The sequence below is a fragment of the Paramormyrops kingsleyae genome, chromosome 18 (genome assembly GCF_048594095.1).
Source record: "Paramormyrops kingsleyae isolate MSU_618 chromosome 18, PKINGS_0.4, whole genome shotgun sequence".
NCBI lineage: Eukaryota > Metazoa > Chordata > Actinopteri > Osteoglossiformes > Mormyridae > Paramormyrops > Paramormyrops kingsleyae.
The window spans coordinates 20,603,420-20,628,837 of record NC_132814.1 but is presented as its reverse complement, the minus strand read 5'-3'; the positions used below and the strand labels follow the sequence as shown (position 1 = coordinate 20,628,837).

At 48.8% G+C, this 25,418-nt stretch overlaps 1 protein-coding gene across 5 annotated transcripts; it reads left to right on the top strand.

Annotated features, from left to right (window-relative positions):
• Positions 1-943: 943 nt before the first annotated feature.
• On the top strand, positions 944-25,141 carry agap2 (ArfGAP with GTPase domain, ankyrin repeat and PH domain 2). Of its 5 annotated transcripts, none has more exons than XM_023798900.2 (20): positions 944-1,089; positions 1,883-2,100; positions 17,079-17,137; positions 17,445-17,532; positions 17,620-17,705; positions 17,912-18,053; positions 18,141-18,275; positions 18,426-18,547; positions 18,631-18,786; positions 19,355-19,438; positions 19,536-19,640; positions 19,852-20,011; positions 20,178-20,285; positions 20,422-20,559; positions 20,940-20,999; positions 21,304-21,455; positions 21,542-21,632; positions 21,756-21,978; positions 22,076-22,352; positions 22,600-25,141. In XM_023798900.2, exons 2-20 carry the CDS (start codon positions 1,938-1,940, stop codon positions 22,804-22,806), a joined length of 2,556 nt encoding a protein of 851 aa, XP_023654668.2. In that variant the 5' UTR covers positions 944-1,089; positions 1,883-1,937; the 3' UTR covers positions 22,807-25,141. The 5 variants fall into 5 exon arrangements, 4 of the variants coding, with proteins under 4 accessions (XP_023654668.2, XP_023654669.2, XP_023654666.2 ...); XR_002836570.2 differs by lacking the exons at positions 944-1,089; positions 1,883-2,100 and adding an exon at positions 8,252-11,871 and having other exon boundaries at positions 22,600-24,942; positions 25,033-25,141; XM_023798898.2 differs by lacking the exons at positions 944-1,089; positions 1,883-2,100 and adding an exon at positions 8,252-11,871.
• Positions 25,142-25,418: the final 277 nt, after the last annotated feature.

Below are 25,418 nucleotides of genomic sequence, written 5' to 3'. Positions count from 1 at the left end.
CGTCAGTATCAGTATCACATACACACTGTATCACTGTCAGTATCAGTGTCTGTATCTGTATCACATACGCACAGTATCAGTGTCAGTATCAGTGTCTGTATCACATACACACAGTATCAGTATCAGTGTCTGTATCACATACACACCGTATCACTGTCAGTATCAGTGTCTGTATCTGTATCACATACGCACAGTGTCAGTATCAGTGTCTGTATCACATACGCACAGTATCACTGTCAGTATCAGTATCAGTGTCAGTATCAGTGTCTGTACCACTATCGCATACACACAGTATCACTGTCAGTATCAGTGTATCACATATGCACAGAGTTTAGATTAAAGTCAGAATTCTGACATTGAAGTCCGAATTCTGAGAAAAAAAAGCCAGAATTCTGACATTAAAGTCAGAATTCAAATAATATTTTCATGGTGGCCCTCATCCTCTTCCGTATTACGGAGCGTCCAGAAGGGGGAGACAGAGCACGGACTGTGGTTGGCCAATACGTCTGAGACGTCCCGTGTCCTACATTGCAGCTTTCCCTGTGGTGTTATGTAAGAACAGTATTTATGATTATTCCACTGCTTTCAAATCATTCGACCTGAATGGAGTAAAGTGTAAGGGGGGAGTTGGGACGGTTGCAAGCGCCGCTGAGTGAGCGAGGCTCTTACAAACTTAATTGTATTGGTCTGAATTGGGGACCCAATTATATGATGTGCTCTATGGGATCCAAAATCTCTAGCAGCGCCCTTTAACTCTCGTTAGATATCCGTTAAATGTTTATATACACGGTGTTTTTATAGCCTACTGTTGTTACAGTTCCAGAGCGCGACACGATGACCTCATGCCTCCAAGGTTGCGGGATCGAGTCTCACGTTTCCTCCGTGCCTGTACAGTGCGCATGCGCGCAGTGCCGCGCGAGTTTCCTCCCGGGCTCCAAAGACGCTCAACGTCGTTTACTGGCAACTCAGACTGATCAAAGTGTAAGACTATGTGTGCATATACCCGGTGATAGACTGGCATCCTGTCTCGGGTGTAACCCAGCCTTGTGTTGCCTGGGAGAGGCTCCAGGCCCCCCGCGACACTGACCGGTAGGAAAATGGAGGGATAATAGGGCCTTCGATCTCTTCGCCGTTATTCAGTAATGTGAAATAATAATAATGAAATAAATAAAGCAGGGCTGCACAGGAGTTACCACACATACTGGTTATGTAGGCCTACTCATTTGTTGCTTATTATTGTCTTTGAAATAATTAAATATAAGTATTAAAGTAGGCATATGACAAATGTCTGCATTTAAGAAAATATTTTATATGCATTCTTTGCATTTTGAATTAGCCTAAATGATACTCGAAAAAAAATGTTTAAAAGACCGTTTCTTTTTTATCCATACATTTTAGTAAAATATCCTGTACCGATAATTAAAAATCTGTTTGCGTACCAGTCTCACAAAACTACGATAAATATATGGGCTGATATTTGTGCCACTAGATTAATGCAATAGCACAGCGACGGAAAACGTAACATCCTCAGCTCAAACTGAAATTAAAAGATCTCGTTACATTAGTTTCACATAAAATGTCATCCCGTGTATTTTGTTATGCATAAAATAACAGCCGGGGTAGAATATGCGGCTAAAATGATTGGTGACATTTTAGCAGGATTGTGGGACTGAGCATCAGGTGTCAGATCTGAGCAGAAACAGCCCAGCAGACATTTGTCAGCGCTCACATCAGGAAGTGGCTTCAAGAGACAAACTTATGAAAGTTACGATGTCTTTCGTCTTCAGTCCTGCTGCACGGGTTTGAATTCGCGCGGTGCGTTCGCCGATTTTCGTTTTTTTTTTTGCAGATATAGTGTGTTTTATTTTGTTTTTTTTGCCAGGGATGGATGGTAGGTGTAATTCGTGTTTTGAGAGGGCTCCACAACAGACATCAAGATGAACAGCAACCTTAAACTGGCGCAGTCGAGCGCCATCCGTGCGGAGATAAAGAGGCACGACACGGTGAGAAACACCATCAACAAACTGTTCAAACAGCTGGAACGGGTGGGTGACCAGCAGCTCCGCAATGGCCTCAAAGTGTTCCTGCACAGCCTCCAAGGTGAGCTCCCCCCACTAAGGGCACCTATCATTAAATTGTTTTTAACACCGTCACGCTTACATTACGGCCAGGTCGTTTTAATTACTAATTAGACCCAATGATAGCATGCGCTCCCTTCTGGCAGCTGTTAACCTCGATGTTTTAACTTGCTGTAATTACTCAATATTGTGGACCATGTAAAATTGTATCTAGGACCCTATTACTTCAAACAAAGCCGAATCCCGCGATTTCGTTTAAACTGCCTCCGTCTAATACTTATGATACGTGTGTGAGATCCTGTCTCCCAGGCCGTCACCATGTGTTACTTTTTTTTTCTTCGAACTGAGACTTTTTCAAAAGATGGAGGAAATTGTTCGTTGCACGTCAGCTCGTTTAAGAGAAGGAGAGCGTGATAGAGACCGCACGTAGCAGCTTCCTGAGCTGTTTCCGCTTGACAGAAGTCGAGTAGAAGCAGGGCCCAGTGTTGCTGGTCTCCCCGCAACCCCTGGCACGTGGGACGGGCATAGATGGGAGGAGGGGGCAATGCAGGCTTGGTCTGTGGCGGCAGTGGGGGGGCTGGAATCAGGTCATGCAGGCGTGGCCATGGGCAGTCATATGGTGAAGGGCTGCCAGCTGGGCGACCTGAGGCCAGAATGTCTCTCTGCGGGAATCATTAGTTTGTACACTTTTTTTACATAAAGCTTAAAAAGTCTCTTAATTTATATATATAAGACACATTGACTGGGCAGAGGTTACTGCCACACTAGCAGGGGCACGATTAGCCCTCTGTAATCTGTTCATTTCACGCTCAATGTGGTTTTCCGGTAGACAGGATCACAGACTCGAGTAATCCCTCTTCCAAAACGATGTTACTGGCGTAGCAGGTGTCCGAGGCGCCGGAGCGTGTGTGAGGATGCGTGTGGCTCTGAGAGAGCGTACCGAGCCGACGGCTGAGGAGCCGGAGCGTGTGGCTCTGAGAGAGCGTACCGAGCCGACGGCTGAGGAGCCGGAGCGTGTGGCTCTGAGAGAGCGTACCGAGCCGACGGCTGAGGCGCCGGAGCGTGTGTGAGGATGCGTGTGGCTGTGAGAGAGCGTACCGAGCCGACGGCTGAGGAGCCGGAGCGTGTGTGAGGATGCGTGTGGCTCTGACATCACTTCCTGACTAACCTGCACTGCACTCTTCTGGGTACTTGACCTCCCTTAACAATCACAGTTGTTGTATGGTCTAAATTTGGTCCAAATGACAGGATTTCCTATATTTTGGGTTATTCAGGTTCACCTATGTCTGCATATATAATTAAGCTTTTAATTAAAGATTTCAAGGCCCTTAAGTCTTTTTTACAGTAATGTAAATGGCTTTTTCAGGTTTTGTCTTTATTAGCTGTGAGAGGAGTAGTTGTACAACTTGTAGCTCGTCATTGTGACTCTTTTAGGAATATTTAATAGGGAGACCAGCTGCTGTAATGTGTAGCTGTTTTATCTTACATGGGTACAAAAATATAACAGGCATTTTAATATGTTGAGAAGTTACTTAAGACAAAGGGCTGCTATTTCTGTTCTCTACACTTTGCCTTTCCCTTTTTTAAAAATGCATTAATTATCCATCCATCCATCCATCCATAGGCAGTTTCCTAGTGCAGGATTGCGATCACGGTGCACTTTAGGAACAGGTGACCCAGATGCATGCAAACAGGAAGCCAATACACTAAATGTGGATCAAAGTCAGGGACGTAAGCAAAGGTCGATAAGCCTGAACAAATGCGGGGTTGGCAGGACACACTCACTGAGAGAGGGGATCGGGACCCGCACTCACACCGAGAAAGGGGATCGGGACCCGCACTCACGCCGAGAGAGGGGATCGGGACCCGCACTCACGCCGAGAAAGGGGATCGGGACCCGCACTCACGCCGAGAGAGGGGATCGGGACACGCACTCACGCCGAGAGAGGTGATCGGGACACGCACTCACATTGAGAGAGGTGATCGGGACACGCACTCACATTGAGAGAGGTGATCGGGACACGCACTCACATTGAGAGAGGTGATCGGGACCCGCACTCACATTGAGAGAGGTGATCGGGACCCGCACTCACACCGAGAAAGCAGATCGGGACCCGCACTCACACCGAGAGAGGGGATCGGGACCCGCACTCACACCGAGAGAGGGGATCGGGACCCGCACTCACTCCGAGAGAGGTGATCGGGACACGCACTCACGCCGAGAGAGGTGATCGGGACACGCACTCACGCCGAGAGAGGTGATCGGGACACGCACTCACGCCGAGAGAGGTGATCGGGACACGCACTCACGCCGAGAGAGGTGATCGGGACACGCACTCACATTGAGAGAGGTGATCGGGACACGCACTCACATTGAGAGAGGTGATCGGGACCCGCACTCACACCGAGAAAGGGGATCGGGACCCGCACTCACACCGAGAGAGGGGATCGGGAGAAGCACACGCCCCAAACTACATAGGATGGAACTGAAACACTCGGGGCAAAGCAGGGCGACAAAACACTGAGTAACTGGAAATCAGCCTACAGTTCCTCGCAAGGGGGAAACCAGCTCCACTGGTTAGATAGCCAGAGCAATCAGAGAGCGGAATACAGTGCGGCTGTCAGGACTCGGGCAAGGGCAGGAGGCTGCAGAGAGCAGACAGCACCCATCCTCACAGTGACACTGCAGCTGATATCAGGGGGCACCTGGCACTTACATATCTATAGATGTCATTCTGGGAAGCTCCACACCTCCAGCTGCATGTCCCCTGATCTGTCCCCCATCCATCTCCCAATCTTTCTTCTAAACCCTTTCCTGAACTTTCTTAGATTTTCCTCTGCTTGCTTTTCCGGATTTCTGGCCCATCCCTCAGAGCCGTGACCGCCTGGGCTCGCTAACAGAGCGCAGTTGGGGGGGGGGGGGGCAAGCTGATGCCTGCTTAGATAGCATCGAGCTGCTGATAGAGAGCTGCACAGTGCCGAATTTGCTACGTGCAGCGTTATTAATATAGTGTGGCTCCTTGAGTATGTAATGTGCCATATTTGTATTTTTTAAATCGAGTGTTTATGACCTGAACTAAAAAAAGCTGGACACACTAGACAGTAAAAAAAACGTACGGTTAGAAGCACTGACTCATGATAAGCCACAAAACCCAGTTCCACGCTGCCATGAATAGGAGCACAGCTGAGCGGCGATGCTGTTTTATTATTTATTGTTTATTATTTTATTATTCATGCTGAGGAGAAACACAAGTGTGGGGTATGGCGTAAATAACACAGCCAAGGCCTCGACGTTCCACAACGTTCCATGGGAAGGCTGCAGGTTCCGCCTCACGGACATCAGGAAGATTCTGTAAAAAATCTGATAAAATTATTCAGTTCCTTCGGATAAGGAATAAGCAAATGTACCAAGTACACAGTACAGCTGGTTTTGAGAACCCTATTGTCATAATTGGGGAGGGTCATAGCTGTCCCTGGTCACAGTGTGTGTTTCTTTCGTAAGACACCAGCGCAGTGACGGGGTTCTCTAAGTCCTAGATAAGGTCAGCGGCTCACTTCCTGCACCTCTCTGAGGAACGGTAGGAGCCAGACATTCCCCAGCACCTCCCTCTGGTTCTGAGAGATCCGTTAACCTGCGGATCCAGCACCGGTCCAGTTGCTGAGAGTTAATGTGCCACGCTGTAAAGAGGCGAAACATATGGGCCGTCAGTAGATAGTCATACGGTTGCCGGGGGCCTGACTGTGCGTGACAAGCCACTTCCTGTCTGCCACTTGTCAGTCAGCAGGAAACCACATCCTCCTGTGTTCAGGCAAGAAGCACAGAGCGGAGGGGCCATCTAGCCAGAGGCATGCAGAGCGACGTAAACTCACCCCAGTCTCTCGCATGTACCTCAGTGTTCATGCTACAAAGCTGGGTTGATGAGCTAGCATGTCATTGCCGAAAGGCGGGTACAACTAGGGTTGAACATAGAACATGTCCGGCGGAGTCCAGCTTTGCCTCCTTTTGTCCAAATCACACCGATTTTGATGCATTTTTAAGTTTCATTTATATGTTATTTTTCAAAAAAATGCAAATACGAATTAGTCATGCAATATGTACAATATCCTTATCAAATTATAAAATGAACTTTTGGTCAGATTTTTTAGCGTGTTTTGTATTCCTTTCTATTACTCTGTACCTGATTGGGCTTCCCCTCCTCTCTGGTTCTGATATAACCCCTGGGTACAACTACAGCTACAGTTCTTTGCTGAAGATGAAAGACATTTCCATAGTGCTGAATGCAGTGTCCCTCTTCACAGTGACTTTTGCGGAGCGCCAGCCATGCTCTGTATTCTGTAGGATGTGAGCTTTTCATAGACGCGCCATTTGACTTGCAGATGAGTCAAGTAACTCAATGCCAAATGTGTCCCCACAGCCTCGGACCTCAGCAGCCCCTGATTTCTCAGCTGTAAGTCAGATCTACATGCTGGGGGGGGGGGGGGGGGGGGGGGGGGGGGGTCAGGGTATCAGAGGGCTCTATTTATGGCAATCATTAATGCATCATGGCATGTCCCTTGTCATACCTTTGGTTTGCATTGCTGCTTCTGTTGGGGACCGGCACTGAGAAAGACACCATCCACCTTAATGAGGGGAGCAGGGTTAATCGGGGCAGTTTAGTCACATGGTATTGAGAGCATCTTGGGGGGGGGGGGAAGCAGGACAGAGGGATGTCAGAGAGGATAGTAGTCTTCAGAAAAAGCCAGTAGTGTGTGTGAATCCTTGGTTCGTGCATTGGCGGGGGTGTTCCCAGCCAGCCACAGCCAGACTGGTGCTCTCTATATGGGGGTGTACATCACAGGATGTCTATAACGCAGGATGTCTATAACACAGGATGTCTATAACGCAGGATGTCTATAACGTAAGCCACAGAAACAGCCAGGGATTACACCCGTGTTATTCTGGCTCAAATCAATAAATGTTCCACGCTTGATAATCTCAAAATTGAATCATTTTGTGACATTTTGTTTGCCCCTGGGCCCATATGAAAAATCCAAAATTTCTCTGGCCTACATAGTTTAGGAGTTAAACTGGCTTGAAATTCTGTGAGATTTTTCCGTCGTTGGCAAAAACGCTTGCTTGGCTATTTTCAGATATCTTTGCAATTGTAACACATAGACACCTGGATAAAATGTGGATATATAAGTCTTAGGCCTGATGCCAAATATGTTTTTATTTAACATGTACCTTTTTGGCATTACTGAATACACTAAAACTGCACTTGGTATCTTTCTCTAATTTCTCAAGAGGTATGAACAACAGACCACCAGACATCATGAATTTCCGTACCGGTGGTCCTGCTACAGGCCCAGAATCTCAGGGGTAGCAAAATTATTGTCACATTCATTGTGTCATTTGAAAGTTCTTGGTTCCTTTTGCATCAAAAAAAGCAGAATGGTGTGTTTTGTTTTAAGGGTTTTATTGAGCTTCAAATTGTCAAGTTTTTAGTGCTGGAAATTTCATTGATCCTGCAGTGTATCCCGCGACAATCCGGAACTTGCTTCGTTTTAGATAATGTGCGATTTTGCTTAATAAATTTGTGCCTGAGAAAAACACATGTACCTCTGACTCAAAAGAAATACAAGCTTAGCTCAAATTAGAAAAAATATCAATTTTGGTATTGCTATAATAGTAACAACATACTTCAGATATCTTACTTATTTAATTTAATTTAGCAAGTTCTTTATTGCTTCCCCTTTCTTTGTTGGCTGATTTGTTTCTATTTCCTGTTTCTTTGTGTTCTAACTGTAACTGTTATAACTGAAAAATAATTGTTGAATTGAGCAATTCCGCCTCCAGTATACAACAGAAGTGTGTGAATTATACAAAGGTAACATACAGTGCCCCGTATGATTATTAAGCTTCCTTTGTTTAAATTAAATATTTCCGTAAATGACATGAATCATTCATTCAATTCACATTTTATATTTTAAACAACATTTATTTCATATTTTTGATGATACATACTAATAGTTTTCATCAATACATTGCCACAAAATAATATAAACATATTTACTTTATATATTTATTTGTTACATACTCAGAATTAAATAAGTATGATGGTTGAATGTGGACCATTTGTTGAGATACCAAATATTTGCTGAGTTGAGCCAGAATGGCCCACCTGCTCACATATAAACTCACCCAAATACCGGCAGCTCACGGTTCAGCCACGGTGTGAGGAGGCTGCATTCCTTCATGCACAGAAGATTATGGGTGTGCTGTGCTGTGATGGTTTGATAGAGGGTCATGTTGGGAAAGAATTGGCCACTTACTGCACGTGGTACCAAACCCCCTATCCTTGTGCTGTTTGTGGGTGGCTTACATAGTGACAGTCATGATCACCGTCATTATGCCCCCTGTTGTGGTTTTTGGTGTTTGCTGCGGGTCGTGGAGGGGGTGAGGGGCATTACCTAAGGGCACACCAGAGACGGGATGGGAAAGACCACACCACAATACAGTAAAGGTCTAGGATTTACCAGTTAAACATAAGGTGTAACTGGAAAGGCAGCATGATCAGGCATGGTAGGATTACATGGGTCCTGGATTACAAAGGATGCTTCACCCCTTTAAACGTTGCTTCACGCATCAGATTTTCTGCGGCTGATGTCTTCCATTTGTTGGCAAATTTTCCTGTGCACCTTGCGCCACAGCTGGTCCTTCACACTGTGTGCAAATGTCTGACTGTTTCAGCTAATAAACACAGGCTAACAGATCAATAGACACATGGAGGGAGCACGAGAGGGAGAGGGAGCGGGAGAGAGAGAGGGACCAGCAGCAGGAAGGGGGAGAGAATGGGGGAGAGGCAGAACTGGCAGAAGGGGAGGGGTGTTGTCATAGAGAGAGGGCCCGGAAGATTCCGGCACCTTGGTAACAAGCGCGCTGAGCCGCGCTGCGAGAGTGAGGAGACGCAGCGGCTGCATCTGCTGCCACACTGACGGGCTGTGACGGATGCAGACACTGCTGCTGCTGCTGCAGAGAAGAGGAGGGCCAAGCCAGCCTCCCCCTTTTCTCTCCCTCTCTTTCTCTCCCCTTCTCTTGGTTTCCCCGTCTTCTCGATTTGCTCTGCTCACCTCCCCCTTTCATTTTCTGGATGCCCCCCCCACCTCCAGCTCTCCGCTGTGCTTCATCACCGGGTCACACAGCTTTTTTTTTCCCGCTGCCTTCCCCTGCAACGCATCGCCGCTCTCTGTCTTCACGGCGGGGGAGAGGGAGGGGGCAGCGAGTGGGAGAGCGTCTCGGCGGAGGGGCAGGGAGCCAGAACAGAAGCGCGAAAGAGGGGAGCGCTGAAAGGGTTTTCCTCACCGTTATTTCTTGCTGAGGATGGGGAGTCAGATGTAGAAAAGGCGCCGGGAAGACTGCGAGGTCGGTGCCGCTGCTGGCCAGCCGTCGCTGAGGTAGGAGCTGTACCTGCAACGTACCTGTGAGCTTGGAGGACTGTGACCAGGGGGATGTGCAAATAAGGGGAACAGTCACGCTGATTTTATTGCCGTGCTTTACTGGCTCGCTCACCTCAAAGGTGCTGGTGCCACAGACGCTCAATCCCCCGTGAAGCGGCATTGTCTGCACCTTCTCCGTTTTTGGCAGGATTAGGGGCCATTTTTTGCTCCCCGCTCCCCACCTTTAACCTGTTTGATTTCGGCCGTCGGATTGAGAGGTGTGGAGCGGCGTAGCGCAGCTCCGCTTTTGCGCGGTGTGTGAGCGGGACTCCCTGATCTGGCTGCCGCCGCCCCTTCTGGCATTTTCTCCCTGGCCATACGGATGACCGTTTTCCGGTGAGTCGGCCGGGAAACCTGCTTGTGCGCAGCTACACCTGCCGGCTTCTTCGCCGGCGTCTGGCAGCCCTCGCGGGTGGTGCCGCCATCCATGTGCGACTCCGTGTGCTGCCGCTGCCTTTGTGTTTCTCACTGGCTCTTCATTTTATTCCTTATTGTCTTGCACTGTGGACTACAGCTAAACGTCACACCATGTTTTGCTCGAGAACAAAAAAGGCAGTCTAATGAGGTAAACAAGGGGGACCAAAATAACATCAATTGGAAAGAAAATAAATGAATGTCACATCAGCAACAGAGGTTCTAGAAGAACAGTGCCTGTACCTTGTTAACGGACGGCCCTGGGGACATGTGGCTGATGGACTGAGCCGCGATATTTTCATTTAAAAACAAAGAAGCGAGAAGGCGGGCTGTTGTCATGAGCGGAGAACGTGGCTCGCCGCTGACTTCTTCCGAGATGGAGGAGAGAGAGAGAGAAGCGCAGAATAGTCTGTAGATTTATTGCCGGTTCTAGGCAGATTGCCAGAGTAGAATGAGAAGGGATAGTAGAAGGACATCGCCGTCCAGAAGCAAGTTCCAGAAGGAAGTCAAGCAGCAGTCTGCCCTCCTGCTCATCAGAATACCTTTCACCTCTGTATGAGGCTTAGTCCCATCAACTGATTCTGCAGTGGACAGTGAAACTCTGCCTTCGTAACCTGAAGAGGTACCGCTGCCTATCTTTTACACTCTGTCCATTTCATCACCGACTGACCATCGCTTGAACTTATTGATCATTTTCAAGTAACTATAGATACTGCTATCCTATCTGGCTGCAGCCTATAGTCTATGGTCTGTCCACTGCAAACGGACCACATGAGCCAATCCGGCAGTCTGCAGCGGCGCACCACCTACCTCATCTCCCTGACCCTGGTTAAAGTCGAGTCGGTGGGAGATGATGGGGTGCAGCACACGAAGGACTCTGTCCTGGGAGCAGCAGCAGGGAGCCGGGAAGGCGAGGGGTGGGAGGACTGGGAGCTGCTGGCACAGCAGAAGAAACAGGACGATGAAGAGGAAACAGAGTTGGAGGAAGAGGAAGTTACGACTGAGCCAGGGACAGATAGGGCTACACCCCAGAGCCGAGACAGACCGTGCCCCAGGGTAGTTGAAGACAGGTGGTCCATTGTGGATGATGGCCACCCCAAAGCAAAGGAGAGGTCAGTGGTCCGTCCTAAAGTGCTTCCTTCCACCCCTGTGAAGGACACTGAAGAGGTAAGGACCAGACGGACTGCAGAGGATGGAGAGACGGACAGAGAGGAATCCTCAGACAGTAAGACGTCCAGAGTGGCTCCACAAATGAGGAAATCTGTCGATATGATTGCTCCAAAGCCCTCCCCCAGAAGCAGCGTTCCCATCCGCTCTGGTCAGCGGTCAGGGTCCCTACAAAAACCCCCTGGTGGTACTGTGAGTCAGCAGGAGCTAAGGGATGTGAAGGAAGGCATCTCTAAGTCCGCAAAGAGTCTGGACCGCAAGGAGAAGGCGGACGCCAGGTCCCCCCTCAGCCCGGTCCTAGTGCCCAGCCGAGGGTCCTGGACCGGGGAAGAGGGGAAGGCCCGAGCTCCACACAGAAGAGCTGATGGGGCTGAGGATGCTGATGCAGCTGCCACAAGGGGGAGCCCCAGGACGGAGAGGCTGAAGACTGGGTCTGCCTCACTCCCAACCCCAGTCACACCAGTCCCTAAGCCTCCTCGTAAAGGTAAAAGTCGCACTTTGGATAACAGCGACCTGCGCATCCTGTCCGAAGACCTCCGGCGAGGCAAGGAGGGCCAGGCTCTGATGGGCATGGGATCCACCATAGGAACCACCCCAGGATACGGCCAGGCACAGAGAGCTTCGGCGCGTGACCGCAAGATGCTAAAGTTCATCAGTGGGATTTTCACCAAGAGCACGCCCGCCTCAGCTGGCCCCATGTACGGCTCTGTGCAGAGAGAATCGAGCGAAGAGGAAGGTAAGAATCTGCCTACCCTCATTGTCTCCATCAGAATCTGCCTCAAAGCTCCAGGACCTGCAGGATCCAGACAGCTGTTGCATTTTCTTCACAAGTGACACCTGCAGTGAGGTCGTGACTCACCTGTGCACCCCTGGAGCCTGTGTGTGTTACACTGAGCAGGGTTACTCAGGCTGATTATCAGGCTGATGCACCACACTCAGAGAAGTCTTAACACCTGCAGAGGATGGAGATTTGGCAGCACCGATTTAACAGCAAACATTGCAGACACTACACCACATGACAGCCAGATCCTGCTGTTCTCACGTAGCTTTCTTGGCTGATATGATTCACGTGAATCAGGACTATAGATGCAGGGCTGAAGTACTGGGTGGTAATTGGGTATTGGGTCCTCACTGAAACTTTCGAGAGCTGTACATGCAGTGCTGGTGTACTGGGTTCTCACTGAGACTGCAGGGAGCTGTACATGCAGTGTTGATGTATTGGGTCCTCACTGAGACTGCAGGGAGCTGTACATGCAGTGTTGATGTATTGGGTCCTCACTGAGACTGCAGGGAGCTGTACATGCAGTGCTGGAGTACTGGGTCCTCACTGAGACTGCAGGGAGCTGTACATGCAGTGTTGAGGTATTGGATTCTCACTGAGACTGCAGGGAGCTGTACATGCAGTGCTGGAGTACTGGGTCCTTACTGAGACTGCAGGGAGCTGTACATGCAGTGCTGAGGTATTGGGTCCTCACTGAGACTGCAGTGAGCTGTACATGCAGTGTTGAGGTATTGGGTTCTCACTGAGACTGCAGGGAGCTGTACATGCAGTGCTGGAGTACTGGGTCCTCACTGAGACTGTACATGTAGGTTGTGTATTCTTTTCTAGCTGCCTTCTCTGTGGCCCTCAAAGTCCACCCCTTCCATGCTTCTTCTATTTCCGTCTCTTCTGTTCTTCCTTTCAGCTTAGAAAATTTGCAGAAGACCAATGAAAATGGTAGAGAATGCAGCCGGTGCCTTAAACCTGTCTTTGATGCCCTACCCACTGTGTTTTCTCCCACATTTGCCCAAGTCATTCTTGCTCAGATTTTGTTCCCTCTGTGCTTTTTGTGTCATATTATAACCCGCTGGGGAATTTCTCAGCCTGATTCATTCCACTGCCTGTATTTTTTGTTTTTAACTCATTACATGCCAAAAAGTGAGGTCAGTTGTTGCATCCTTCATCTACTTTCCATCCAGGTAGCCTGGAGCCTATCCCAAGGTGTACATGGGACAGAGGGGATTCCTGTTCATCATGGGGTACAAAAACCCAATCGCCCACTAAGGGCAATTCTGAGATGCCAGTGTACCTAAACTACGCCTTTGGTCTATGAGAGTAACCTAGAGCATCCAGGGGAAACTCACACATGCAGAACATTCAAGATCCACGGCAGTGGTCAAACACACAGTCCTAGAGGTGTGAGCCTGGTGATTCTCCCAGTTTCTTCACCAACATAAAGCTGTTGTGATATACTGCAGAAGGGCCCAGAATTTCAAGTAGACACTAATGCGAAAAATGCACCTTCTCACAACTTCCACTCTTCACAGTCTAACATAAGCCTCAGACATTCTTTAGCGTTTGCCAGCTATAAAAAAAAATTACAGTGAGAGGTAAGAAGGGTAATACAAGAGATTAAAGAGAGGTAGACAGGGTAAAGTCAGAGATTAATGAGAAAGATAAAGGGTAATCAGAGGATAACAGTAGCGTTACTAGGATGTCATCCTGGGGTGTGCATTTGGGTATGATGGGTGGGCACCACTGTTCAAATTGGGCACTGCCCACCCGTAATCATAGCCTAATGAGAGTGATAGACAGGGTGAAATCATAGCCTCATGAGGGATGTCGACGAGGTGAAATCAGAGGGATGTGGAAATAGCAGATGGAGACCAAACCCTGAAGCGCACCCTGCAGTCCTCCTCCCAGCAGGGGGAGCTAAACCCCAGGGGGTCAGAGTCCATATGGAGCTCTTGCCACTTTAGTAATGTTTCCACAGATAGTGACAAATAAGCATGTCTGGTAGCTGTAAGAGCTGAATAATTTGTCAAGTATAAGCGTAATATAAATAATTGACTGAAGCCGTGCACAGATCTGACTGCCTTCTGGTGCTTAGAAATAGCAGGGGGGGGGGGGTTCCACTGATCTCCAGTGAGAACTTTATGACATTTACGACAGGGACATGATGCTGGTGTCTAGCACACTCATTCTCCCCAAAAAAACCTTTTGCTCATTTTTTTAATGTGCCATGGGGCTGACTTGGATTTGGGAGGATTTATACACTTTGTTCATTTTGCCTAAAGATGGGGCCGTGCCACAGACATTTCCTCACTCGTGTTACGCTGCTTTCCATATTTAAATGTGCATAATATGTTTATGTATCAATGTGCATCTGATTGCACAAGATTTATTTACATGGCTGTATGTGGAACTGGAGCAGAGTGGTGACTGGAGGAAGGGTTGCCTTGGCAACAGCGAGGGCCATGAACGATGCCTGTCTCACAGTGGCTGATGTTACAGAGAGGAAGGGAGAGACGGGGATGGATAGAGAAATGGCAGTGGAGGATGGAGTCTCCCTTTCTCTCTTCTAAGGGGAGTAGAAAGCAGCCTCTATTGATGCCACTTAGATATGACGGCTACACAGTATATCTTTGTAGAGAGTCGGTCCGGATGCAAGCGTGATTCCTATATAGCGCTCCCAGAATATAAAGATCACACTGTCTGATTGTTCTGGCACCCGTCCGGATGTAGTAGTGTTGATAAAGCACCCTTTGACACCATCTGAACTGAGATAGAGAGAAGCTGTCTGCACGTGGAGGACTGTGTGCGAGTAGGTGCCCCCCATCCGAAGAGACTGCACTGTGGTTCGGACCCTGTAACTGATTTCCGGACTATGGGCGGTGGCTCAGACCATTGGGAAGGGGGGACTGCTATTTTTCGAGTTGTTCAGAAGTGATACGTGTCTGATGCCCCACTCAGATGCACTCCTGATTTTTTGCAAAATTTTAAAAACTGCTGTTCAGCTCCCTGGGCACAATGTCCCTACGGAAAGGAGCTGTAAAAGCGAATGGCTCAGTATGAGCGAATCTGAATCTTTATCTGTGTACTTTTATATCTGTTGATTTTGTGTTGATTTATAACCCTGTTCACCATGTTTTCAGAGTCATACAAAAACACGGCCCCCTTTTCATCCCTCTCTGATTTTTAAATCTCTCGTTCTAGGATGTAGAGGACACTAATATGTAACCCTTAGGGCCTGAAGGCGATGTTATGTACCAGTTAGCATTGTGGTTAACACTAGCCATTTGGTTGATCATTAGGGCGTACTCACACTTGGCCCGGTTGCCCTGTACTATGCCCGAGCATGGTTGCCCGCCCTCCCCAGTCCCCCGCTGGTCTGCGCTCACATCGCACTTAACCTTCTGGGCCCATGCACACTGTCATCATCTTCACGCATAGGAAGAAAAGCGCTACCGCACAGCACAATGGAGTTCATGATTAATGTCCTTATTTTGTGGCTAATTTGGTGTCATTTTGAGCACGATGACACACAGCCCTCTTATGTATTTATCATGTACGTGCTGCATGTATAAGAAGCAGTCGTGTACCATGCCCGAGTCCAACTGAACCATTCTGAGCCATGGTACAGAGCAATCATACTGGTCAAACGGACTGGACTTTGCTGGTGAAACATCGTCGAGCACGTCATGGATTGCCTAGCGTAAGCAGACCTGTAGTGTGCCTGCTGAAGCACACATTAGTGTGGCAATTATCACAGATTTTAGTTTGTTCATTAGTGTACCTGTTAGCATGGCCATTAGTTTGGGTGTTTGTTAGCTGGAGCACATGTTAGCGTGACAGTAACTGCAGGCTTTAGTGCATTTCTTAGCGTGCTCGTTAGCATGTTTGCTGGAGCACAAGTTAGCATTATTTAGTGCAGGCTTTAGTGCAACAGTAGTTAGGGTGTCTGTTAGCATGAGCCTATTTCATGTAGAGCTCTTCTCTATGGCTGTGATACACCAGGACCTGCTGGGGTGAGTTGGGAGCTGCACGTCACACACAGTGCTATAAGTAGGGCTGCATGACATCACATTGCGATATTTATTAAACAATTACCCAAAATAAACTATAGCCGAAAAAAACTTATCATCTACCAACAGTCTGTCAAATGAGTTGGTGGTGTTGCTGCGTGATATGTCAACGGACACAAAGCAGTGCTGAAAATGCGAGGAGATTACGAATAATCATCGTTGCAATGACGATGCTAAAACGATATATTGTGCAGCACATGTATCTTGATGAAATGTCTTAGGTTAATCAGCGTGCGATTTTATGCAGGGGCCCCATGGTGGATGCATATAACACACAGGTCTATTTCTGAATTTATAGGGTCTTTCCTTTGATTTGACTGCATTTAGCAGTAGCAACCCCCCATTCACAAAAAACGCTGAGATAGCGAAGTTTATAAAAATATCAAATGTTCTGGCAGTTTTCTTTAGCTGTGCTGCCTGGCAGAGGCGTCAGGTCCCTATGAGCTTGTAATTTGTTATAAGTGGTTGGAACGTGGATGAAATTGTGCATAAAAATGGCTCCGACCGCCTTTAAAAAGACGCACGTTTATTTTTCGCTTTCGCCTGCTTTATATCACACACCGATCAGCCACAGTGGACGTGTTTAGGTGTGTGGCTGGGACCAGCCGCCTGCTTGCGCCCGGCGGGCCTCATTGATCACGTGCGGAGCTGTCAGTCTTAAAATGCAAGGGTCCTGGGGGCTGTGAAATGATCTTAGCAGCGTCTCCATCGCTTGCGTGTGCCAGGGTGACCTTGGGCAACCCTGCCTCTACACTGTCCTTCCCAACACGCTAGAGAGGTGGACGGCACTCCCTGCTGGAGTGTTTAACAGGATGACTCACACTTCCCGCAGCACCCTGCTCATCCGTCAAGCTTCAGCCAACGATCTGATGTGATCGCTTGAGTAAAAAAAGTGAATCTGGGCAACTTCCTCCCAGAAAGCAGAGACTTCCAGCCTTTAAATGAGGTGATACGTCACTGCTATTGATAGGATGAATAATGCTCTCTTCCAGAGACAAGAACACCACGCCGTTAGTAGATGTTTTTACTAACAGTTACATTTTCTTTGGATTCTTGTTTTCTACCCTCCCCATGTTTCTCCCTGAACCCATCTTCCAGCGGCCTGTGCCAACAGCCAGGAATGGACCTTGAGTCGCTCAGTCCCAGAGCTCCGACTGGTAAAAGACTCTCTCGAGTGTGCATGTCCTCTCCATATTTCTGTGGTCTGTTGGCGTCCACTGTGTGATTGTTACTTGTCTGTCGATGTCTGCCATGTGTTCATTATATCCTTCTGTTTTAAGCCTCCGTTGGTCTGACGTTCTGTCAACGTCCTTTTTGTGCTGTATCCACAGGAGATATTTACAGTTCATGTGAGAGCATAGTGTTTGTCGTAGCGAGAATATATCATGCACAGGGATATTTCTGTGTTGTCTGTATATTTTTATACATATGAAGTGAGAAACTCTTATCTCTGTGTCTTCCCAGGGGGTTCTGGGTAGCCTGCGCAGTGGCCATTCTGCACTGGTGAACAGATATATAACTGGCAGCTACCTTCCGCAGGAGTCCCCTGAAGGTTTACCTTGACACACTGACACACGTGCTACTGGCCTCGGTCATGTGATGTGTCCTGTGACCCGCTCCTCTCTGACCTGTACCTTAGGGGGAAGGCACAAGAAGGAAGTGCTGGTTGAGGGGCAGAGCCAGTTGCTACTGATCCGGGAGCAGTGCGGTCCCCCAGATGCCCAAGTACGTGCAGTTCAGAGTACAGTTTTAGGGAATTTATCTCTCGCAGTGTTCAGTTTTAGTGGCAGTAAGTCCTTGCCAATGCATCTTGAGTTCTTTCTTGGATTTCAGCTTGTAATATTTGGTCCATTAATAACGTACTCCTAGTGAACTTGGTTATTTCACCCTAAGCACCTCCTTCCTCCCAACTTATCTGCTAACGTCTGCAGTTCAGCGACTGGCTGGATGCTGTCATTCTGGTCTTCAGCCTGGAGAATGAGGCCAGCTTCCAGGAAGTATATAACAACTACAGCCAGCTGAACAGCCACCGCAACATGGCAGATGTCCCTCTGATTGTGGTGGGGACACAGGGTAAGCTGGCCGTTACTGAGGGGATGCGATGGTGCAGTTTGGATGGTGCGGCCGTGAATGAGTGACAGATGCGTTTTCACACCTAAGACAAGATCAGCAGCACCAACCCGCGGACAATCGAGGACGCACGAGCAAGAAGACTTTGTGTGGATGTGCGTCGCTGTGCTTACTACGAGACCTGCGCCACCTATGGGCTCAACGTGGAACGGGTCTTCACAGAGGGTGACTTGCCGCCTTTACAGACACATCAATAACCTAGTTCACTCTTATTTGATTTGAATTTGTGTGGCACCACTCAGTTGCCATTGTGTCCTGATCGTTTTTTTCAGTAAATTATGAATTGTTCCTTACTAATGTCTACTTGCGTCACAGCTGCCCAGAAGATAGTGGCCTACAAAAAGCAGCTAGCCACCCAGCTAGCCTGCAAATCCTTGCCCAACTCCCCCAGTCACTCTGGGGGCTCCACGCCAGTGTCGGGAGCCTTCCCTGGGCAGGTGAGGCAGTGGAGCAGCTTTTACTGTGCAGGAAGTGGCCGGAGAACATTTCTTCACTGAGTGTCCCCCCGCCCATCCAACAGGCCAGCAATGGAGGCCAGAGCAGTGATTACTCATCATCTCTGCCCTCGACCCCTGTCGTTAGCCACAAGGAGATTCGGGGGGGCGCCGATGGAGCTGGAAGTGCTACTCCAGGGCCCCTGCGCAATGCCCCCCGGCGCCGGACATCTCTCTTCACGGTTAGCCCTGGGTGAAGCCTGCTGCGTGTCGTCAGGTCACGTGTCTGGGGGGTCAGAATCACAAGGTCCATTTAGCCTGATGTTATTTATGAATCGGTGTTTTCAGCTCTGATTCGGAATCAACTTGAGAATAGCTGGCCTCATTCTCCAGATTGGCCCACTGCACTAACACCAAATGGCCTCAGGATGGCACCATTCCACACAAACCATCCCAGTAAAGCGAACTCAGGGCAGGCAAAGCAGCTCCTTTCTGCCAGTGTTAACACTTATAAGAACAACTTGCAGAAGCAACCTGCGGAGATCTACAGCTGCAGGAGGAAGGCTACGCTGTCAGCCTATTTTCTGGAAACCAAAACAAAACCCCCAGATGCAGCCCCAGCAGAGCTGTATATGTGCATCTGTTAGAATCTCTTTTTCCTTCGAGTGAAACCGTTTAATTGCAGAACAGGCCCAGGGATGTAGGTGGCTGAGCCCCCTTTCCAGTTCCCCCTTTCCTTACTCCTTCTTCGTGGTCTGTCTAGTTCCAGAAGCTTCTGTATGTAACCGTGTAATGATGCCTCCTCCCCAGAACCGACGAGGTAGCGACACAGAGAAGAGGAGCGTGGACAGCAAAGGGGACGCAGCCGGTGGGAGGGCCATGCCCATTAAGCAGGTCAGTGTGGGGTCCCTGGCGACCCCGCTGCCCACCCTTCCTGCAACGAGCCAGAGAATTTGCTAATAAACACCTAATGTTTGTCCTCACCTTCCAGAGCATTCTGTGGAAGCGCGGTGGAAGTTCCCTCAACAAAGAGTGGAAGAAGAAATTTGTGACCCTGAGCAACAACGGCATGCTGTCTTACCACTCGAGCTACAATGTGAGTCAGGGCCTCAGGGAAGGCATCAATCTACAAGCACACTCTGAGTATCCCAGTCTCCTGGCAGGAGAAACCAGCCATCTGGATCCCTGACAGTATCTGCAGTAGTGTCTACATACTAAGCATCCTAATGAAGCACCCTTCTAGGTGGCATCCAGACAGAGCAGTAAGACATGGAAGTTGTGAGTCACCATGCCGTGTAACCCTGCAGGATTACATGCAGAACGTCCATGGGAAGGAGGTGGACCTGCTCCGAGTCACCGTGAAGGTGCCGGGCAAGCGGCCGCCCCGTGCTGTCACTTCCTGTGGACCCTCGCCCGGCCTCAACGGGATGGTGAAAGATGCCCCAGGGTCCGAGGGTAGCGCCTCTGGTGAGTCACGGTCTGAGATGCACAGGAGAACAAGAGGAGGGTTCTAAGAAATCAGTGTCATCATTTTGGCAAGAAATGCTTCACAGAATTCACAAACATCTGAGATAAAGTGGGAACGAGTTTTACTCATTTTTCTCATTTACACCTTCCTGTGACTCTCTGCCAGCCGGCCTGTTGCCAGTGGATGAGGCGGGTGGGGGTGGTGTTTCTCCACGTGGAGAGAGGGGGGTGCAACGCTGTCCATCCTCCTTGTCCAATAAGGCCCAGAGCGTGGGTACGTCCCTCAGAGCTTCAGCAGTGTCCGTCTGCTGCATGTTTTGGTTATACGTCTGTTTTTGACACTACATAACTACATATCAACGGAAGACCCAAGCGCATCGTAAGCATGTGTGTTCATCGTCCTCCATCAGATTCTGCTGTCGAAGGCGTAAGTAGCCCCCCCACTCCAAAAGACCATGCCCCGCCTTCTCCAATGTCTGACAGAAAGAAACACAGGAGGAAGAAGAGCATGAACCAGAAAGGTGACCCTACAATCGGGCAAGCTGAGGGTGAGTATCTAATTGTATCATGAGAATGAGCACACTGAAAACGATCATTTGGATGTAGGTTCTTGCAAGTTCAAGCAGCGGTTCTGTCTGTTAGGGACACTCTTGCAGATTCCTGACAAAGATCATTGGATCATGGTTCGGGGGCCCTGCCCTCATTGGATCTTTGTTCCGAGGAGTGGTTTCGGGGGCCCTGCCCTCAGTGTTTTCTCGTGTTTTGCACTGTGATTCAGGAGCTTCTACCCCACTGCTCACTGACTATACAGCTGATGTCTGTCCTACTTGACTCTCCCTTTTCAATGACCTCTTTCTTTCTCTCTCTCTCTTCTTCCTCTCTCTGCCCTCTACCTTCCTGGGATAATGGCTAACCTATTGCTCTGCAGCCAAGCGCAAAATGTGGAAATTAAAAAGCTTTGGTAGCTTGAGAAACATTTACAAGACAGGTAACAGAGCCCAGGGTGACATGGGAAGCCACAGACTGTGTCTGTGTGTCAGTCTGCATTTGCTGTGCTTGCAAAGTGTCCGTCACTCTGACATACATGGAGTCGGTTGTTGAAGCAGTCCCTTCATCTGTAACATTCATCCCGTTAGCCCCTGCCCCTCATTTCCATCGTACCTGCCCCTGCATGCAGACACAAACATGCAGAAGGATCGTAAAAGCATGTGTTTCATTGGCTGAATGGGCAAAGGTTCCTGGCATATTTTACTCTAGCAGGTCACCTCAATCTGTGTGTCATCTCATCACAGAGGAGGAGAACTCCGACTTCATGATCGTGGCCAGCACAGGGCAGACGTGGCACTTCGAGGCCCAGAGCCAGGAGGAGAGAGACTCCTGGGTGCAAGCCATTGAGAGCCAGATTCTGGCTAGCCTGCAGTCCTGTGAGAGCAGCAAGAACAAGGCAAGTGGCTGCCTATGACAACCTGCTGCTGGGCAGCCAGGGAGAAAGGCTTTGCACAAACTGATGTGCATGTGTGTGATCTGCAGGCACGCAGGAGCAGCCAGAGCGAGGCAGTAGCCCTTCAGGCCATCAGGAACGCCCGGGGGAACGGTCTGTGTGTGGACTGCAACGCCTCCAGTGAGTGTGTGACCTGATTTCTGTCTTTCCATCTCTGCCTCTCCATCCTTCCTCCCTAATTCCCTGCTCCCTTTCCGCTCATGTGGCTCCTGTTCTCCTGACCCTTCTGTGGTCCTCCCATAGACCCTACCTGGGCCAGCCTCAACCTGGGCGCGCTGATCTGCATCGAGTGCTCCGGGATCCACCGCAACCTGGGGACACATCTGTCACGCGTGCGCTCGCTGGACCTGGACGACTGGCCGCGTGAGCTCACACTGGTGCTCGCATCCATTGGGAACCACATGGCCAACAGTGTGTGGGAAAGCTGCACCAAGGGCCGCCGGAAGCCCACGCCGGAGGCCAGCCGGTGAGTGCAGGGAGGCTGCGCCACGTGGGGGGGGGGGCATCCAGTGAGCTTGCCAACCTTTAATCCGTGTCTTGACTGAGTTCCTGCCATGTCCCAGGGAGGAGAGGGAATCATGGATCCGAGCCAAGTACGAGCAGAGGCTCTTCGTGGCCCCCCTGCCTGCACCGGCCCAGGACACCCCAACGGCCATGTCCGCCAGGCTGTTGTCCACTGTGAAGGAGAAAGACCTTCCCAAGCTGCTGCTGCTCCTCGCCCACAGTACCAAGGAGGAGATCAACGCAGCCCCGCCCAGCGAGTCCCCATCTGACCAGGGCTCCGCCCTCCATACAGCTTGTCAGCTGGGCAATGTTGTGATGACACAGCTGCTGGTCTGGGTGAGAAAGCCTCTCTTTGGTGTCAGTCCAGGTCTTCAGATTGGAATTTGGCCATAATCCATCCTGATTCATTCTGATGGTGCTTCGTCACCGGCTCTGATGTTACTAAGAGCATGTATGGGCTGAACTAACTCACAATTTTAAAGTGACTCACCTTCTGGAATGTGCTTCTTAATCACAACTGGAAATCTATGTTTCGTTTTTTAAGCAGCGGTGTCACTCCATCCCTCTCCCCCTTTCTCCGCAGTACGGCAGTGACGTGATGGCGAAGGATTCCCAGGGCCAGACTGCCCTGACGATGGCGCGCCTCTCTGGCAGCCAGGAGTGTGCTGACATCTTGCTGCAGCACGGCTGTCCTCCCGAGTCCCCCCTTGCTGTTCCCGTGCCTGGTCCACTCCGCAAGAGCAGCACCACCAGCCTGGGTCGGGCCAGTTCTAGGAGAGGGGTTTCCTAGCCCTTGCTGACTCGGGTTATTGCAGACTAGGGTTAAATTCACTCCCATAAGCACAGACACAGATATAGGCCTCTGAAGTGGAACTGAAGCCTTCACTTGTAGTGGGGACATTATGTGTCAGTGTGTTTAAAATGCATCTCCCCCTCATAACTCTGTGTGTGTGTGTGTGTCAGTGTGTAGGAGCTACAGATGAGACACGAGTGAGATAAGATGGTAAAATCAAGTGAAAAACAAAAACACTTCACTCTAGTACATTCAAACCATGAAGAAATATGTTTTTCTTAGCCATTATTTCCTTACCATAGAATAATTTTGTGCATGCCTGGGTGTGCCCGGTGATGCCACCCCTGGATACACTCCATGACACCTTTCTGTGTACTCCTCACTGTGCTGCCATCATCTGGGCAAGAGGACTTTGTAATAATGTGCACTGGACCATGTCCCAGTGGACCTGGCAGCTCTGCATTCTCACAACCTTTCTCAAAAAGAGTGGGTTTTACCCCTAGGGCCCTGCAGCCATGCTCCTAAGAGCAGGATCAGGCTGAACCAGGCCTCTCACTTGCTCCTCCTGGACAGTGAACAGCCTCCTGGTGAACGGTCACTTGATTCCTCAGAATATCAACTGGAAGCTCAAAGCCAGCCTTCAGCTAATTTGCCATGGGGATGGATGTGGTTGGCTGTGTGATAAGCACAGGATTATAGACTATGCACCTAGCCAGCAGTAAATGTCTGGAGATTCCTTGACCTCATATCACACACTCGGTTCCATCTTATACGGAATATAAAAGCAGAGCCTCATTGAATGGACAAGATGGTCAGAACTTAATACAGCGTCTCTCTCCTGGTGGGTTGTGGGCGATGTGTGGCTATCGCTGATTTGGTTCTGCTTCCGAGTCTCCACTTCAGCAAGAGACCGGGAGTTCTACAGAACCTGGACTTTGCCTGTGTCCTGCCAGGATACAGTGCTGATGGCATGATGGTTCGTGGAACATCGGGGCAACCTCTGGAGGACCTGCTGAGGAAATGTCTCACTGCCCGGTAGACTCTGGTGCTATAGATTAAATACCAATCCAGATGTTCATATGAAGTGACAGAAAGATGGTCTGCAAATGGCATATGACAACTGTAAGAAAGAATGTCTTTAAAAAAAGTAAGATAATCGCACATTTTCCAAGCTTTAGAAGCCCAATAATGAACTTAAGGAGTCACCCAGAGTCAGTGTAGAATAGTTGTGTTCTGCAGAGCTTCTCCACTATCCTACCCATTCATCAATCAAGATGCTCAAAAAAACTGTAAGAAGAAAAGTGAATCTGTGTGATCTTCACACCATGCAGTGCTGAGATGACCAGCAGTGCACGGTTCCCATAGGCTTCATCTGTCAGCTGGTCAGTGGCCACGATTTTCAGTATTACAATAATTATTATCCAACAGCTAAATTGTAAGTACACAGAACTGTAGACGAATTATATTAAAGTCTATTGAAGATAATTAGGCTACAAATGATAACAAACAAGAGTTGTACAGTATAGCTATATAATGATATTGTTGTTTAAATGTTGTTATGATTATCGGTAATGTATTTACAACAATGTACTTGTATGTAATGAAATTTGTACGGATATCTAGAGCTTGTTTGTATCTGTGTAAACTGGTCTATGATTCATTATTCAGAAATTTGCATCTGATGTAATAGTTTTTTTTAGTGATTTTTCAATTTGATATTTTTTATGATGATCACTGTTCCTTTAAAATGTTAACATTTCTTTTATGACGATTTTAGGTCTTATCGCTGAATATACTGTCTGTCACCCATAACCTTAGTCCTTACATTTGTTCTGATAAATTCCGGAGGCCCATGCCAGACTCCATGGGACAGGTCACTGCCTGCACAGTGTGCCAGGGCATCACAGGAAACTCAAACAACAGTCTCAAGTTGACCTAAATAGCATCTTTTTTGCTTTCTGGGAGGAATTCCACCCAGACAAAACATGTGAACCTGAAACCACTGCAGAATGGGAACAGCACTACTGCGCCACCTGGGGGTGAGGCAAAGGATCAAAGTGACCACCACAGTCGTCCTTACATTCCGCCTTGGATGAAAGGCGGTCCAGGGGCCACACCAGACCGAATTGACAGGTCGGCAGTCTGCATTCCTGACAGTATGGGGTCGCTCATTCTGCCTTGGATGAAAGGCGGTCCAGGGGCCACACCAGACCGAATCGACAGGTCGGCAGTCTGCATTCCTGACAGTATGGGGTCGCTCAGCAGAAAAGTTCAGCTTCACAGTCAAACACTTTTATCAGATATAAGATGGAGAATGTGCCACCGGCATGAAAACTCGTCTAACTTTTGGGTCAGATGTTAAACAGCAAATTCTCCCGTATAAATTTAACTGAAAGTGTTTGTAAGGGCAACGGATTTCTCATATAATCCCTCTCGTGGTAAATGGAATTGGAAGTGTAAACTCTGGGAACTGGCCTCTTAATATTTTAGTCTTTCTGTGTTTCTGACTAACCAGTACATAAAGAAAGTTTTTTTTCTTTGACATTTTTATGTGGAACTGTATTAACAACAAAGGGAACAGAATAAAGTTTATACAAACAGATACTGGG

What these genes read in the sequence shown, in the direction of transcription:
- agap2 (XM_023798898.2), top strand. Translation starts at nt 10,713, where the DNA reads ATGGTCTGTCCACTGCAAACGGACCACATGAGCCAATCCGGCAGTCTG. An exon ending in GATTGTGGTGGGGACACAGG is followed by an intron (nt 18,054 to 18,140) that starts GTAAGCTGGCCG and finishes TTCACACCTAAG; the next exon opens with ACAAGATCAGCAGCACCAAC. An exon ending in CAATAAGGCCCAGAGCGTGG is followed by an intron (nt 20,286 to 20,421) that starts GTACGTCCCTCA and finishes GTCCTCCATCAG; the next exon opens with ATTCTGCTGTCGAAGGCGTA.